The sequence below is a fragment of the Kogia breviceps genome, chromosome 7 (assembly GCF_026419965.1).
Source record: "Kogia breviceps isolate mKogBre1 chromosome 7, mKogBre1 haplotype 1, whole genome shotgun sequence".
Classification (NCBI taxonomy): Eukaryota; Metazoa; Chordata; class Mammalia; order Artiodactyla; family Physeteridae; genus Kogia; species Kogia breviceps.
The window spans coordinates 103015173-103031766 of record NC_081316.1 but is presented as its reverse complement, the minus strand read 5'-3'; the positions used below and the strand labels follow the sequence as shown (position 1 = coordinate 103031766).

The window sequence follows — 16594 nt, the reverse complement described above, 5'->3', positions numbered from 1 at the left end:
CATGTCACATGAGCCCTTGATTCTCTTGCAGCTCAGCCGTGTATAGCACCCTCTGTGGCCTGGAGGAGCCACTGGGACCAGCGCTGATCAAATTTGATGTGTGTGTCCTGGCTAACAAAAACACTAGAACCTATAGAAAAGGTTAGACTCTGATGTTAAAACAACAAAACAAAACAATCGTTCTTCCAGCTCCCCCCACCACACACACATGTATTCGTATTCATTCATTGATGTGTGTGCAGAAGTGCATATCTGGATAGAACATACGAAATGGTAGGAGTGATTATCTCTAGGGGATGGCGTGAGGCAAGGGGTGGGGGGTTCTTTTACTTTTATACTCTGCCTATGCGTATTTCTTTGGATGTCTGTAGAATGTTTTTGCGTCCTTTGTAAAATATAAATGGTTTTAATTTTTTAAAAGTGGTTTAATCTGTTTAATAACATAAAATAGTACTGCCTATATTAGATGTTAAAGTGCTCTGTGTGTGTGTGTGTAATCTTTTCTGAGATTGAGATGTCTGCTCTTCTGCTTATATTGGGCTTATTTTTCCATATGTATGGGGTCCTTAGGGAAAAGAGGTTTTCTCCATGACTCTGTGTATGGGAGAAAGGCAAGTGGGAAAGGGAGAGAGGGTTTCTTTTAAGTCAGAGGTAGGAAGTTTATATTCTTCAGTTTTGGTGTGAAACAGAAACCTAAGTACAGTTACAGGAGTAGTTTATATTCCTGCTGGTTTGTCTATGTGCAGTTTGTTTGGCATTAGTTAATTAGTAGATAAATTTACATTTACATACTTTATTCTTGGTTTACAACATCGATGTAAAGAAGTTAACATCCCGCATTTCATAGCTGAGGTATTAGATTACTTGCCTGAGGCCACTAACTTTTCCTTGGGTGTTTGGCTAAGGCGCCTTAGAGCTGAGATTGTCTGCCTTTAAGTCCTGCTCGCTGTGCTCTCCCAGGGGGCCACCTATTTGTATTCCTGTGAGTTGGATGTTGAGCTGATTCTATTTTTCTTCTGTGTTTTTTGTTCCTGGATCTGTCTGTCCATCTCACTTTAGTCAGTTACATCTTGGAAACACTATAGTTGATTACTTGATTATTCCAGTCCCAATCTTCTCTTTTCCATGTTCCTTCTCATCCTTTCTTCATGAAAAGGCAAGTGGTTAGAGAGCAGGAGGCAGAGACTCTTAAACCCAGGTGGATCTGGGTGTAAATCCCTCTCTGTCATTTACTAGCTGGGTGAACTTGGATACGTTGCTTTATTTCTCTAAATCTTAGGTTTGTAGTTGGTAAAATAGGGTTGGTCATAGAACCTGTCTCATGAGCAGGTTGTAAATAAGATGATGCATGTAAAGGAAAGGTTTGGCTCAGTAACTGCAGAGTAAACGCTCACTAAGTTATAGCTGTACTTCTCCATGTGGCAGCTTGCTTTAGAAAGCGCATTAATTTAGGCCAAGGCATATTTTGGAAATCATCATCTGAGCATGTTTTTTATCTTCCTTCAGTACAAGTAAAGAGAGCACGTCTCAAGATGCTGAAAGTACCTTTTCTTCTGAAGATTCTCTACACGAGTGTAAGATGGCGAATCAACCACTTACACCTTCCCGATCTTCCGTGGAAATGCCCTCACACCCAGCTCCTCGAACGGTCACAGATGAGGAGATAAACTCTGTTAAGACCTGCCTTCAGAGGTGGAGGAGCGAGATTGAACAAGATATACAAGGTTGGCTCTTTCAGTACTTCCCAGTTACTCTTTGCCTTTTCTGTTTGTTTGAATATGTGGAAGTTAGGTACCTTGGGTACATGTCCTGCCATTGCCATGTATACTGTTGAATTTTGGGGATTGTGACCCCTTTGGTACTTTTTGTTGCCTGTGAGTTTGGGTCACACACTTCTGTTTTACTACCATGGAAAGATCCCTCCTGGATTCCCTCCTCAAAATTTCTGGGAAATCCTGGGTAGCTTAGACACTCATGACACTTACCTTTGGCTGAGAATTTTCTGCATCTGCTGATTTTCTTTTCCCGTAGTTCATCTGAACTCTGGCTTCAGTTGACCCAAACTTAGAATTTTGTTTTCCTGAATTACCACTTTTAAAGTCTTTTCTACATGAAGTATGCTTTATTGAAGGTTAATGAAGCAAAGAATATTTGAGTAATGCACGCAGTGTAAAATCGTATTATTCAGCATTCTGTTCCGAAAATCCTTTGGCCTCGTTGTCTTGGAGGAGACTTCCCCTCCTCCCCTTCTTTCTCCTTTTATCTAGGGAGCAGTCAATAAAGAAATAATACGAATCTAGATTCCTCCCAGGTTCTTATTCATAGAAATCTGGCCCTGCCTTTTGTTCTGCCTTTTCCTTTCAGGTCCTGTCTCTGGGACACATACTTTACAGCCAAGTGCCCCATTAAGGTCTTGTTCTAGAAACTGTTTTCTCTCTAAGAAATTCTGGTGTGAATTATAAGAGGTGATTTTTAAAAAATCTTTATGTAGTTATATTACACCAAAAGCCTTTGTAACTTAAATCTCCACCTACTTTAAAACTGCGTCCTTCTTCGTGGTTCATAGAGTGAAGTTGAACTGGTCAGAACCCCAGATACAGAGAAGCAGTACTCTTTGCAGAGCTAAAGCTGCCTGGGTGACATGTAATGAAATCATTTTAACCATAAGTATTCTTCTTTTTAACAGATTTAAAGAACTGTATTGCAAGCACTACCCAGACTATTGAGCAGATGTACTGTGATCCTCTCCTCCGTCAGGTAGAATGAAAGTTGATGGGAAGGTAGTCAAGGCATGTTCTAATGGTGCTAATGGTAGATACAAAAAGAAAAGTTGATGGTTTTCTTTGAAACTGAATGGAAACTTCCCTGAGATATAAAAATAACTTTAGGAAAGAAATAGCTATTATTCTATATTTTAGGCTAAAAAAAAGCAATGTATCTTCTGTCACCCACAGAAGCTAAAATGTATTTGTTTTGATTCTGCCACATGGTATTTTTTTTCATGTATTTGAAAGGTTTGTCGTTAAATATTAATAAAAATTTCTCACAAAATGGTAATTTAAGTAGTGCAGTGGGGGAAACCTGACCAGGGACTGGTTCCCCATCCTTTCCAAAGTACCATGATCCTTTGTGATCCTTTGTTTAGCAGCGTGCTTTCAAGCTTTATATCTCTAGTAATTCCAAAAGGGAGGTAGGCAGGGCAGAAATTTTAGTTTCCACATATGTTTTTGTTTAGAGTAACATTCTGGGCGTAGAGGGGAAAGAGGCTCCAGTTGGGGACCTGCCCTCCACTGGCTTCTGTGTGAACGATAGGCCGCGGGAGGAGAGCTCTGTTTCTAGGGTCACGTGGAGGCATAGATGTGTTGCTGCGCAGTAGGAATGCATCATGTAAATCTTGGCTGTTCCCCATTTTCTCTTTTCTATTATTTAAAAAATTTCACCACCAGTAAAAACGTGTCAAGGTACTGATTAAATGTAAGTTTACTTTGATTCGATGGCTGACTCTCCTTTCTTTCACCATTACTTACTTGGCACTTAAGTATTGCTCTATTTTCCCCATATTGGGGAATAAAAGGCTTTTCACATGTTGAAACAAACAAGTATGTCGTTAAAAGGGTCTTCACCCCCAGATAAGTGGATGATTACTTGCAAGAAGGAATACGGAGACCACGAGACTGACTCATAATGAAATATGCTAACTGAGATTTTGTTAACAAATAAAATAGGCACAGGACAAGATAGCTGCTAAACTTCTTGTAGGTACCAAGTGTGGTAGACATCTTCTCAACATGAGCGGTCGTGGTGATTTCTGTTTTTAGATAAACTGAGTTTGGAACTGGGGGGATAAATAGGTCTCATTTATCTTTCGTTTTAGATCTATAATCATAGGAGTTTAGAGTTGAAAGAGGCCTCAACGAGGTCATCTAGTTCAGTTGTCCGATTTTAAAGATTCAGGAACCAAGACATAATTAGGAGATTCCAAGGCTGTGTTTTTGTTAGTTCATCTTGAATCAACAAGATGTTTTGATTTGAGCCTAACATCAACCACATGTATAAACAGGCAGTTTTCTGATGTCTGATAGTTGGGTATACTTTTGAATTTTAGTAACCTAAGTCTTGTCAGATCATTTTGCTTAACCTGATACAGGAATTGCTTTGTGATTTGCAGGTGCCTTATCGTTTGCATGCAGTTCTTGTTCATGAAGGACAAGCAAATGCAGGACACTACTGGGCCTATATCTATAATCAGCCCCGACAAGTCTGGCTCAAGTACAACGACATCTCTGTTACCGAGTCTTCCTGGGAAGAACTTGAAAGAGATTCCTATGGGGGCCTGAGAAATGTTAGTGCTTACTGCCTGATGTACATTAACGACAAGCTACCCCACTTCAGTGCAGGTAAAAACACCTTAACAGAAGCCAAGGGTGGGGGAAATCTGTACTACTCAGGGAAGGAAACAACCTTGTAGTTTAAAATAAAAATTTTAACTCAGATTTATTATAAAGTAATAATGTATTTAAAAAATACAAATAGTATAAAGGAGACTAAAAAGGAAAAATAGATTTGCTTTCCTACTTCCATCCTTGAGCCCAACGAGTATCCATTCTTAGGTTTCATATGTAGTCTTCAAGAAATGTTCTATGCAGAGGCTAGATTTTATTTATCGATATCTCTCCCACACCCCATTTTTTCCCCCCAGAGGGGATATTTTTCCATTCTGTTCTGCCTCTTTTTCATTAATTGTTTTTCTTAGTGATCTCTATATTTTTATAAATAGAACTAACTTATTCTTTTTAACAACTGCATAATAATTCCATTGCATGGAATATGTATATAATCTATTAAACCAGCCTCCCATTGATAGACTTTTAAGTTGCCTCTATTTTTTTTTCTCTTTTAGTGACATTCTTGCACACATATTTTTACACCCTTTGGAGAATAGCTAGATGTTACAAGTGGACTTGCTTGAACAATTTCATACTTCTCATAATACTACTGCTAATGCTAAGAGCAATCATAATTATCATTTATGTTGGTACTTTACTCCTTACTGCATGCTTTCAAACTTTATTTCTCTAATAACTTATAACTCTAAAAGGGAGGTAGGCAGGGCAGGAATTCTTATCACCCACATTTTCCGGCTGAGGTTCTATACTTGTCTGGAGTCTTATAGCCAGTAAATATTCTGATTCCAGGTTCTGTGCTGTTTTCCATTTATATTACTCTCTCTTTCTTTCTTCCTTTCACATCTGAGATCATGGAAGGCATCTTCTTTTAGTGTTCAAACTTCACTGTGTTGCATCAGTAAGAAAACACATAAGGCATTTTGTCCGGGCAGCAAATGATCTTTCTGATTTGTTAGTGTGTGCTTGAGGGATAAGGGATGGAGAGAATGATCACTTAACAGTAACTGATCTTCATAATTGCATGTTTGCAGTGTGAAAGCAGGAACAGCTGCTCGTGGGAGTTACTGTACAAATAATTGTGCTGGCTGTTGGTGGTATATAGGAGCCTTGTTGTTACACGTATGGCTCATTTTTATATTACAGAAACAGACAAAAAGTGGAAACTGTCATTTGCTTAGTGAAAAGACTAGTTAATAGCAACCAGTAACGTGGATGCGCTATTCTGCTGTAGGTTTTTACGTTTTGTTTTGGTCACAGGGTTAGAAATGAGATCTAATATGTCCTTGATATCCTTGCCATTTTTCATCATAGCCTTTAATGAACCAGGTATTATTGACCATCTAACCTTTGTATCAGTTTGCTTTCTTATAGCACTTGATTGTGTGAAACTTAAGGGGGTATAAATGCCTTGGAATTCATCTCTAGCCGTCTTGAGATGGATATTCTTATCAGTAATAGGAGCATTGGTTACGCTGATAAAACTATCTACCTTGAAATATCCATTGGATCTAATGATTTTCTCAATTTCCAAGAAATGTTTGGTTTGTTCTTGCTACTTCGTCACTGATTGGCCTCTGCTCCAAATCCTTAGTCATTATTGTCGATCGATTCGTTTAACAAATATTCAATGTGCCTTACCTGTTAACATGCCAGGCACTGTTAACTGGGGTGCTGTGACTGTTGCCCTGATACCATCAGTACTTCAGATGGATTATGTACCTGTGTATGTTATTTTTCATTAGGAGTAAGAAAAAAAGACACAGTGTCTTACTTTCTTTCTTTCTAGAAAGGACCTTTGGATTCCTTGAGACCTTTTGCTTGGTGGAACTTCGTTTAAACTCTGCCTTTGTCCTTCCTCAGAGGCGGCCCCGAGTGAATTAGATCAGATGTCAGGAGAAGTGGAAGCCCTCTCTGTTGAACTTAAGCATTACATTCAGGAAGATAACTGGAGGTTTGAGCAGGAAGTAGAGGAGTGGGAAGAAGAGCAGTCTTGCAAAATCCCTCAAATGGAGTCTTCCACCAGCTCAGCATCACAGGATTTCTCTTCATCACAAGGTACCTGCGAAGGGCGTCTGTGCCGGTGATCTGGTGGGATTCATGCTGTGCTCCAGTAGCCAGTCCCGTGCACTGCACTTCAGCTGAGTGAGCCGTGCCACGGTCTGCGCGCTGGAGTTCAGATAGAGTTGGTTGCACAACCTGACGGCCTAGCCTGTGGCTCTGGACTGTCATTTCTGCTGAGCAGAAGTAAGAGCAGAAAGACTAGCTACCTGTACTTTCACTCTGTTCAGCTCTTTGCTGAACAGGTTGCAGGAGAAACTACGTAGGATTAATAGGTAGATTTTATGGAAACTGTTCTCCAAAGGTGATCTTCCTGACAGATGGTTGTTGGTAGGAAGGCTTCTTGGCATAAAGAAATATGGCAGCATTAGGAGCGCATTAAACTTTACAGCACCATCAGTGGCTTCTTGCTGAAGTAGCCGTTTCTTTTAGTCACTCGTTTCTAGGGGAAATTTGCATAGGTTTTTTTAAAAAGGTTTGTGAGAGGGTTTGCACATGAAACTTGGTATCAATCCTGCTTGCCTTTTACAGAGTGTTCTAGAGGTCACTTCCCATCAGATGCTAATTCCTTTGTGCGGTTCTTTATCAGAGTCTTCAGTCGCCTCTTCCCACGGGGCTCGCTGCTTGTCCTCCGAACATGCCGTGATCGTGAAGGAGCAGACCGCCCAGGCTATTGCAAACACGGCACGCGCCTACGAGAAGAGTGGTGTGGAAGCAGCGTTGAGTGAGGTGAGAATGGCTTAGAAGCCCAAGTGCAGGAAGGGTGGGCTCTTGGCAATAAACGGCCACAGTTTCTCGCATTTCTGTTATCCTGTGCCTGCTGCATTTAACCAATCCCTCTTTATTTCTTCTGTTTTTTTTCTTACTCTTTCTCTCCATTCTGCTGCCACAGCTTAAGGAAGCTGAACCCCAGAAGCCCATGTCCCCGGAAACAGACCTTGCAGAGCAGCCCGAGCAGCCCGCACAGGCTCATGACGCAGAGTCTGCTGCCCAGCCTAATGCTGAGGTCTCTGAAGTCGAGATTCCCAGTGTGGGAAGGATTCTGGTTAGATCTGATGCAGATGGATATGATGAGGAGGTACAGAGATGAGTCAGGGTTTAGCTGTCTGCTGTCAGTCTTGTATTTCCTTCTCATGTGACTGAATCTAGTTGTGTGAGGTGTTTGGCAATAGTTACTGTTTTCTCATTGACGCAAGTAATGGGCAGGAGGGCCTATCCCAGTCACCACTGTACCCTGCTGCCAGTATACATCTACCCAGACCTGTCCTTACGAAGGCCGCTGCAGAGTCCAGATGGCTCGGAAAGACAGAAGTTAGTTTTTTGTTTGGTATTATGAGCAAAGAAATTGCCTTTAGGAGTCTTTGTCTTTGGTAATATTAGTCCATTGTGTCTCCTCCAAATACAAAGTTTTCAGCTGTCCAGTGAGCAAAAAAACAGGTGTGACTTGAAGGTGTTTTTAATTCTGAAGCTTTAGGGAGAAGCTGTAGAATTCCAGGTTGTTCATTGTCTACCGCCTGTACAGTTGTCACCACACACTAACTGTCGGAAATCCTGTCCTCAGGTTTCTGTTTTTTCCTGTGGGGTATGTTTTTAATCATTGTAAGAGTTTCACTTTGTAAAGTGTTATTTGTGTATCCCCTAGTTTCCAGACTGTTTAAAATGTGCTCTTCGTCCTAGTAAAACTCTAAAATACTGGTGTATTTAGAATATACACCCAAATTATAGAACTCAAGTGGGACTCTCGCCTCAGACACTTCCCCTCCGAGAGTCGTAATTTAGCTCGATTCTGTAGCGGCGCCACATCACAGGTATTTTTAGACATACATCTTTATTCATTGGCTAAATTAGAGAGAATATGTCGGAATAGCTTGTCTTGGGCAAAGTCTTGGCATTGTGCAGAGGGCCAGGGCTGTGAATGTGCGTAGGACCCAGCGTGTGAGCCTGGCCTCGCGGTGGGTTCCAGCCACGGAGCACGCTGCCATGCTTCCCTGCAGCCGTCTGTGCACCTGTCTTTCATACAGTCTTCTTTTGAACTTTTCTTCTCTCCTTTTTCTCTCTGTTTTGTGCCCTCTTGTGGTAGGTGATGCTGAGCCCTGCCATGCAAGGGGTCATCCTGGCCATAGCTAAAGCCCGTCAGACCTTTGACCGAGATGGGTCTGAAGCAGGGCTTATTAAGGTATCTCTGTTTTTTGAATTCTCATCCTTATACCACAGGTATCATAACACGGGGCAGTAATTTCCTTAGATGCTAAAAAGTGGGATTAAAAGGTTTTCATCGAAGTAAAACGTAGAACTTCCTTTCCTGCCCGCCTAACGACCCAGCCATCTCACAGCACTGATGGCTTCTCCTCTCTTGGCACTGATGCGGCTTTGGTGTTCTGTGTTACACCTGGCCTGGAGGGCTTGTTGTTCTTAGGAGCCGTCTGTTCATAAAGCTGTGAATGGGACCTTGCCTTTGTAATTTGGGGGCCATAGTATAAGAATAAAGGCCATGCTTTTTAACGTACTTGGATAAAATTTAAGGTACTTGAAGAAATTGCATTCATGTGGATTTTAAAATTTCAGGTGCTTGGTATTCAAGGATATGCCTGAAACAGTTAAAACTAAATATTTGTTTTTCTGAGAACTTTATGAGGAAGATGAGTTTCTTGTGAGTACAGTATGTCTTTGGTGCCAGAGGAGTTTTATCCTTATGAAATGAAAGAAACTTTCAGATTCCATAGTTGCCTCTGTCATGTCTCGGTAAGAAGAACTTCTCAGAAGTCTTCTTAGAGTGATGAAAACCTCTGTAGCGCTTAGGTGTCAGTTTCTGTGTGTGGAAGGTCACAGTGTGCGCTTCTCTAACCATCAGTTCTGTCTTCAACAGGCATTCCATGAAGAGTACTCCAGGCTCTATCAGCTCGCCAAAGAGACCCCCACCTCTCACAGTGATCCTCGACTTCAGCATGTGCTTGTCTACTTCTTCCAAAATGAAGCGCCTAAAAGGGTAGTAGAGCGGACCCTTCTGGAACAATTTGCAGACAAAAATCTTAGCTACGATGAGAGGTGAGGAGGGGCTGCTTCGGTGAACCACCCTTCCTTCTGGGTCTGGCTTGACCAGCTCCTCTGAAGGGGGAGCTTTCATTGCTTTCTGAACTTTGTTCACAGGTCAATCAGTATTATGAAGGTGGCTCAAGCAAAACTGAAGGAGATCGGTCCAGACGACATGAATATGGAGGAGTACAAGGTGAGATCTTCTCTTTACATCTACAAAGCAAGCACATTGAGGCCAAACCAACAATGTTATATTATCACAGACTGACCACCCGCCGCCCACCCCCCCCCCAAAAAAGCTGGGTGAGAATGAATGAATGATCTTTTCTTACCCTTAGAATGGCCACTTTCTTTATTCCATTGTTCTGTTAGACTGAATCAGCACTTCATTTCTCTCAAATACCCACTTTAGCCCTGTTCTGGGCAATAAAATTCTTGAATTCATGGCTTTGGCTTGCTTTAAATAATTTAGTTCTCTAACAATTCTATATCGGAAATTAAGAGTTTTACACATTAAAATGCATGCATGACTACAGATTTTCAAAAAAGGCATCGTGTTGTAGGAAAGACACTGTCCTGTGCCACCTAAGGTATGTCACCACCCCCACTGAGCTTAGTGTCGTTCTGTGAGGTTCGAATGGCCGTGTCCCTCCGTCTTCCATCATCTGGATGGTTTTGTCAGAACTCGGGAGGCCGTTCATTTAGACCAGAGCTGAATGACTTAGACGTGGGTGTTGGAAATTAAGATCCTAAAATTCTAAAGCTCATACGAAATGAGTATTTCTGTTCCTTGGTGGAAGGAACAAGACATGGAAAATTAAGGTCAGCGGTAGACATTAATTCTAAATGTCGAATACTTTATTATCTGAAAGCTTTCGTGTCTCCTGTTTTCGTGCCTGATCGTATGTGCTCAATGAGTATTTGTACTGAGTTTGCAGTTTACTGTGGTGGAAAGGGTAGAAGTAGTGGTGGTCATAATCGTGAATGGCTGTCATTCCTTTTCAGAAGTGGCATGAAGATTACAGTTTGTTTCGAAAGGTGTCTGTGTATCTCCTGACAGGCCTGGAACTCTATCAGAAAGGAAAGTAAGTTGGCCTCTTACGTCACTGAGATTACTGGTCAGGACACTTATTCATTGATGCCTACCAGGAATTCAGAAGACCACAGCCCCTTCACCCCCCTTCTCACATGTACCCTGTGCCTCTACCTTTTTCCAGTGTTTCACTTCACTTCTGCTCTGAACATCACACATGTTTTTTCATCCTTTACATAATGATAGATTTCTTAGTTGAGAGATATGATGGCCAGGTTTTCTTTGTGATAAGTGAAAATGAACTCAGAAAGTGAATTTTAAGAGTTGGCCTGGACCTTAGTGAGCCTCTCGTCCACTTCTGTGTTTTAGAGTTGGGAGAAACAGAAGCCCGGGGAAGTTCCATGATTCGCCTTGGGTTTCTCGGCCAGTTTGCAGAGGAGCTGAGACCGGCTGTGGTCTTCGGCCGTCAGGCTTTTCCCAGTGCTCCATGCTGCCTCCATCGTTAAGACTTTTCCATCATTTCAGCCAGTTGCATTCTTGTATTAGGGAACACTGTGGGGGACTAAGCCCTGGATTTGGGGAAGGAGCACTGAGCTGTTTTTTATCTACCACTTTCTAAGGTACCAAGAGGCACTTTCCTACCTGGTGTACGCCTACCAGAGCAATGCCGCTCTGCTGGTGAAGGGGCCCCGGCGGGGCGTGAAAGAGTCGGTGATCGCTCTATACCGAAGAAAATGCCTTCTGGTTTGTACTGATTGTAAAGCCTTACGACTTTTTAATTATTTTATTGTGTTTACCTCTGCTCCTTGAAGCCGTGAAGAAATACAACTTAAAAAAGTCTCCAACAGGTTTTAGATTTTTTCCAAACTCTGAAGAGTAGTTTTACATGGAAACAAATTATTTTAAGTTACTTCAGTGAATGTCATTCTTCTTCCACCCCTGATAGAAGTTAGGTGAGAATCACTTATCCCCATTTCGGTGCCCTTTATATGTATTGCATTAGAGCTTTTATCACGTGGCCTGTCTACTAGATTGTGAGTTCTTGAGCACAGATCCTCTTCTTATTCAGCTGTTTTCTTGGTGTCTGGCCCAGAGTAAACATGTAAGAAATGTGTGTTTTTCCTGTGTTCCCTGCTAAGCTAGTAGATGAGAGTTTTAGTGACTTCTAAAGAGATTCCAGTTTTTTTAAAAAAGGTATGAACCATCAGGATTGGTCCTGCCATTCTGTTAATATCCTCGTCATACACCACTGGAGATCTATCCTGACCTATTTTGCATTTGGCCGCCACGTGGGAAGGAGACCCATGTCCCCTCTGCCTCCCCAGGGGTTCCTGCAGGTGCTTGTCCTTCAGAAACTACAGAGGCGGCTTTCCCAGACCCATGTGCTTGCCTTTAGCCTCTCTGACACCCGGCAGGATCACCCTTCACGGGAGGAGTCAGGCCAGCATTTCTCCCACTGCTTCTGTTAATACCAAGTGGAGGAGATTAAGTCATGACATGTATTTTATCTCAGAAGCTTCATTTTCTGATTAGACTTGGGTTCCTGCATCAGTTATAGGTATGGCAGGGCACTTTGAAGCTGAAAAAAGGGCCTTGTAGATTTGATGGACCTAAATTTTAGTAAAGACGTGCTTTTATTTTTTAAATCACCAAATACAGATTACATTTTGAATGTCCCACTCAGCTGCCTCAGGGAGACAGTACTAGGGATTTAGATTCTTTCCACCTCTGGCTCTCAACCCCCAGTGTGCGTCAGAATCACCTAAGGAGCTTTCCCATGGTTGGGACCCAGGCGTCTCCCCAGACAGTTAAACCAGTCTCCTGGGGAGGGGCCTGGGCACCAGCTTGCCTTCTGCAGGTGATTCTGATGTTCAGTGAAGATTGAGAACCATTGGATAGGCCTTTTGATAGGAGCGGGTGTTAAACATGACCTTGACTTGTAAGCTTAGGCCACTGGGTCAGAGACTTTGCTGCATTCGGGTCACCTTGGGAGCATTAAAAAGAACGTCTCGGCGCCCAGGCCACCCAAATACCAGTCAGTCGCTTGCTTGGGTTGGGGCATCAGTAGTTTCTGAAGATCCCCAGGCAATTCCAATGTACAGTGAAGTTTGGGAAGTACTTGTTTAGGCTCTTCTAAAATGGATATTTATCTTCTCTTTCAGACTTCTATTTTTGTTCACTCTGTTTGTTATCTATAGGAGCTGAATGCCAAAGCGGCTTCTCTCTTTGAAACAAATGATGAGCACTCTGTAACAGAGGGTATTAATGTGATGAATGAGTTGATCATTCCCTGCATTCACCTTATCATTAATAACGACATCTCCAAGGATGACTTGGATGCCATTGAGATCATGAGAAACCACTGGTGCTCTTACCTTGGGCAAGATATTGCAGGTGTGTTGTTGTTGCCGCTTCCAGTAATTTCTAAGGCCCTTGAGAATTCTAGAAATTGCCGTGGACTCAGTCTGTAGTACTGGTTGTCAAACCATTTTAAGGGGCTGGAATCCCCTAGAATATAAATGAGTCAAAAGTACATCTACTCTGTTGAAACAAGGAATGGGAGCCTGAACCCCCGTCCTTCTTAGCCTCCCCTTACCTCCTCTGTGGCTGCTGAATCACCTCCACAGCCAGCCAGCCAGCCAGCCCTGTTTGAAATAAATCACTGCTCTCCAGGAATGTCAGACTGCTGTTACTTTTTCATCTGCCGAAATCGGAACTTTAATTTTCTAGTTTAAAAATAAAAATCTACTTATGCAGCTTGATTACCTGTTGGGGCCATAATTAAATTTTCCTGTGACTTGAAGTTGCAGGACACAAACATATTATTAACTATGATGCCTTCAAGGTTAACAAATCAGTAAATGGAACGTCTGTGCATGTCCAAAGCATTTTGGAAAGGGAGCCTAAAACTAGGTATTTTTAGGTGAGTTTGATAGATTTAGAAAGTTGCTATGTATCCTAATATGAATCCTCTTTGTTAGTTTCTCACTGATGTAGACATATTCTATTGACTTGTTAAAGTGTTCAAGTTTATAATATGTATTGAAAAATTCTATAATAATTAGTAGCTGTGAATTTTGTTTTAATGTCTTCAGTTTTTATTTAGACCATGTGTGATATATAGCTTTACATAATGCCATGTACACACTGGTATATTTTAATTACTTGAAGGAAAAGAGCAGCATTATATTTATGGCAGTAGTATATTTACGGTACATTATATTTATGGTACTTCCCCAAATTTTAAAGGATGATTGATTGGAAGACGTGTCCATAATGAAGTGAACGTATAGTGTTATTCTGCCACACGTCACATGGCTTAAAACAGTGACCTAAAACTTTGGTATAGTTGGCAAATAGGTCTTTGCTACTGGTTTGGCCTGAAGGAATCATCAGTTGTCATTAGCTGGCCAGAACAATGCTTTAACCTTTCAGGTTGGTTGATTGGCTATATGAAAGACCTTCTCCTATCATTGCAGACGTATTAGTTTTTACTTAGAGATTTATTTAGCTGTATAGTAACCATCCATTTTTTCCTCCACAGAAAATCTGCAGCTGTGCTTAGGGGAGTTTCTACCCAGACTTCTAGATCCTTCTGCAGAAATCATTGTCTTAAAGGAGCCTCCAACTATTCGACCCAATTCGCCCTATGACCTTTGTAGCAGGTTTGCAGCTGTCATGGAGTCAATTCAAGGAGTGTCAACTGTGACAGTGAAATAAGCCCCCACGTGTTCAAGTTCCATCCTGGTCTCTGGTTGACTGCCTGTTGCACAGAAGTCTGTTGTCACAGTGTTTACCTTGGGAAAGGGATTAGGTGGAAAAGTCAGATTCAGATCCGGACCCCAACCATGCTGTGTATGTAAAGAAGGATTGAAAATAAAATTGCACTTTTTAGGTACAGAATCATAAAAGCGATTTCACTAAAAAAGGCAGGAACCAGTGTATTAAGGTATTGATTTATGGCAGAAGACCTGAAATGCCTCTTGTACCTACAAGCATGCTTGGGCTTTTTCTAAGCCTCTTGACACTTTTAAAATTATCCTTCAGGCATAAGTATTTTTGACAGCAGAGTAGAAGGGTGATTCATCAGAACCTGAACCATATGAACAGCTACTAGTTATTTTTTCAAAAAATTCTTAACTGCAAGAGAGGAGACGTATACACCTTGCCTGGCTCTTGACAGGAGATGACAAAATAGGTTGTTGATGAACCACTACCCCTTTCACACGTGGGTAGAACATAAGGTCATGCATGTGGCAGTAAGATGTTCAAAAGTCAAAAGAAAGCTGCCTCTCCTTTCTTTCTTCTCTCTCTTTTATTTTATATTTTTAAATAAACCAGAAAACCTCATACTCAGTTCTCAGTGAAAGAAAGGAAAGCATTAAGGACTTCAGACGGAGTAACAGCATTGTGAAACTTGACTAAAGATCACGTTTTCATAGTTAACCATTTAGGTAAAATTTTCTACTGTCTGAAAATTGTCAAAACTTAGACATCTAAGGCTGCTGCTGGCCCAGAAGAACATTTTGATGCCCCTCCCCTTTTTTGCTTTTAAAAAATAAGGGATGTGGGTTTGTAAAAAGAAAAAAAAAAAATCTATATATATATGTATATGTAGAGAGAGAAATATCCCCTGTTGATCATTTTTAAAAGGCTCCAAATTGGGTATCCAAATTTTAAGATTAATGAGGGAATCGTGGGAGGGAAAAACACTACAACAATGCAGATTTTATAAATGTGCAATAAAAGTATTTGTTTTACCTTTGGTATTCAATATGGCCTTTATTTAAATATATATTTTCTATTTTGGAAATGGATGGACTCAATAAGCATTTCTCGTGTTTCGGTTTTTCTTCTTGAAAAGAAAAAGGCACATTAGAACGTTGAGAAGCTTGATGGGGATGAAAGGCAGTGGTCACTTCTTGAGCAGCACCTAGTGGTGACTGATCTCTTTTCATCTCATTTGCTAGTTGCATCGCATGTAAGTGTATCCACTTTGTAATTTTTCTGATTTAGAAGGCAAAAAAATTATTTTCTTGAGAGCAAATTTCTTATATTTTGGTTAAATTAATGGTTAGGCCATCTTTTACAGATACTCAGAGGTGCTTTTGTGTTTTAAAGCTCACTGCAAAGATCTGTTTCATGGGAAATTGATCAGTTTTCTTACCCACTGATTACCTTTTACTATTTAAAATTCTAGGCAGTAGCACCATTTGCCTTCTGCTTTTAAATACCTGTCATTACTGATTACTGTGCACAGTTATGTAACAACCCTGGGATGAAAATGGGGACTATGGTTTGCCCAAGGTCATAGGTGTCCTAAGTAGTGGAGCCAGGACCCTAACCCTTTGTGTGTCTCACTTCATAGGCTGTGCTATTAACAACTGCTTGACTGCCCTTGGAAGTCTTGTAAAATCTTTTGCCTTGTACCTTTCCACATTAGTTATTTCCTGATGAGCTTTTGAAAACCTGCAGTTGGTGAAGAAAGGAACAGCTGGACATTTGTAGTGTTGGATCCACTCAGACCACCATGGCGGGTACTGGGGCTGCCTTAGGTACAGCTCAGTTTCTTTCAGGGTCAGCAAACTGCCTCAAGCTAAGAATGGCTTTACTTATTTAAAGGGTTGTGAAAAAGAAGGATGAGGGGAAGGGATGTTGGAGGTGGGGTGGGAGAAAGAACCAGTGTGACCCTTAACCAAAAATGATTTCAAGAGTTTGGGCAGGGTACTTGACCTCAGCATGAATTTCCTGGAGACTGGGTTTCCCTGGTTAACTGGAATTGCAGTCCTTTTCCATTTGGGTTTGTTAATTAGCTCTTTCAAGAACTATGGAGCATATAAACTCATTGTTACCCTGTGAAGTGGATACATAGAACAATTTAAATAATGAATGAAGAAGAGGCAAGGATTGAATGAAGGGCTGGGATGTAGCAGGGATAGGATAGAAGGGAGAACTAATTGCAGCTGTAGTTCACTCATTTGCCTTGCTCGGTTTATTATATTTCATTGAATGAATATATCTTACAATTTATTATGCTAATTGTCATTTGAGTGTTTCCAGTTTT

At 41.2% G+C, this 16594-nt stretch overlaps 1 protein-coding gene across 13 annotated transcripts in view; it reads left to right on the top strand.

Moving 5' to 3' along the window:
* Positions 1-15290, top strand: part of USP28 (ubiquitin specific peptidase 28) — a 55543-nt gene extending 40253 nt beyond the window's left edge. For 6 of the 13 annotated variants that reach the window (XM_059068217.2, XM_067038944.1, XM_067038948.1 and 3 more), the window contains 13 exons: positions 1507-1724; positions 2687-2757; positions 4169-4397; positions 6267-6461; positions 7054-7193; positions 7357-7542; positions 8545-8640; positions 9331-9509; positions 9612-9690; positions 10503-10582; positions 11151-11274; positions 12729-12924; positions 14075-15290. In XM_059068217.2, coding sequence (XP_058924200.1) covers positions 1507-1724; positions 2687-2757; positions 4169-4397; positions 6267-6461; positions 7054-7193; positions 7357-7542; positions 8545-8640; positions 9331-9509; positions 9612-9690; positions 10503-10582; positions 11151-11274; positions 12729-12924; positions 14075-14250 — 1969 coding nt within the window. In that variant the 3' untranslated portion in view covers positions 14251-15290. Of the gene's footprint in view, positions 1-1506; positions 1725-2686; positions 2781-4168; positions 4398-6266; positions 6462-7053; positions 7194-7356; positions 7543-8544; positions 8641-9330; positions 9510-9611; positions 9691-10502; positions 10583-11150; positions 11275-12728; positions 12925-14074 lie in introns of all 13 variants that reach the window. The other 7 variants (XM_067038951.1, XM_067038949.1, XM_059068223.2 and 4 more) reach the window with 3 other exon arrangements.
* The last annotated feature ends 1304 nt before the right edge of the window (positions 15291-16594 follow it).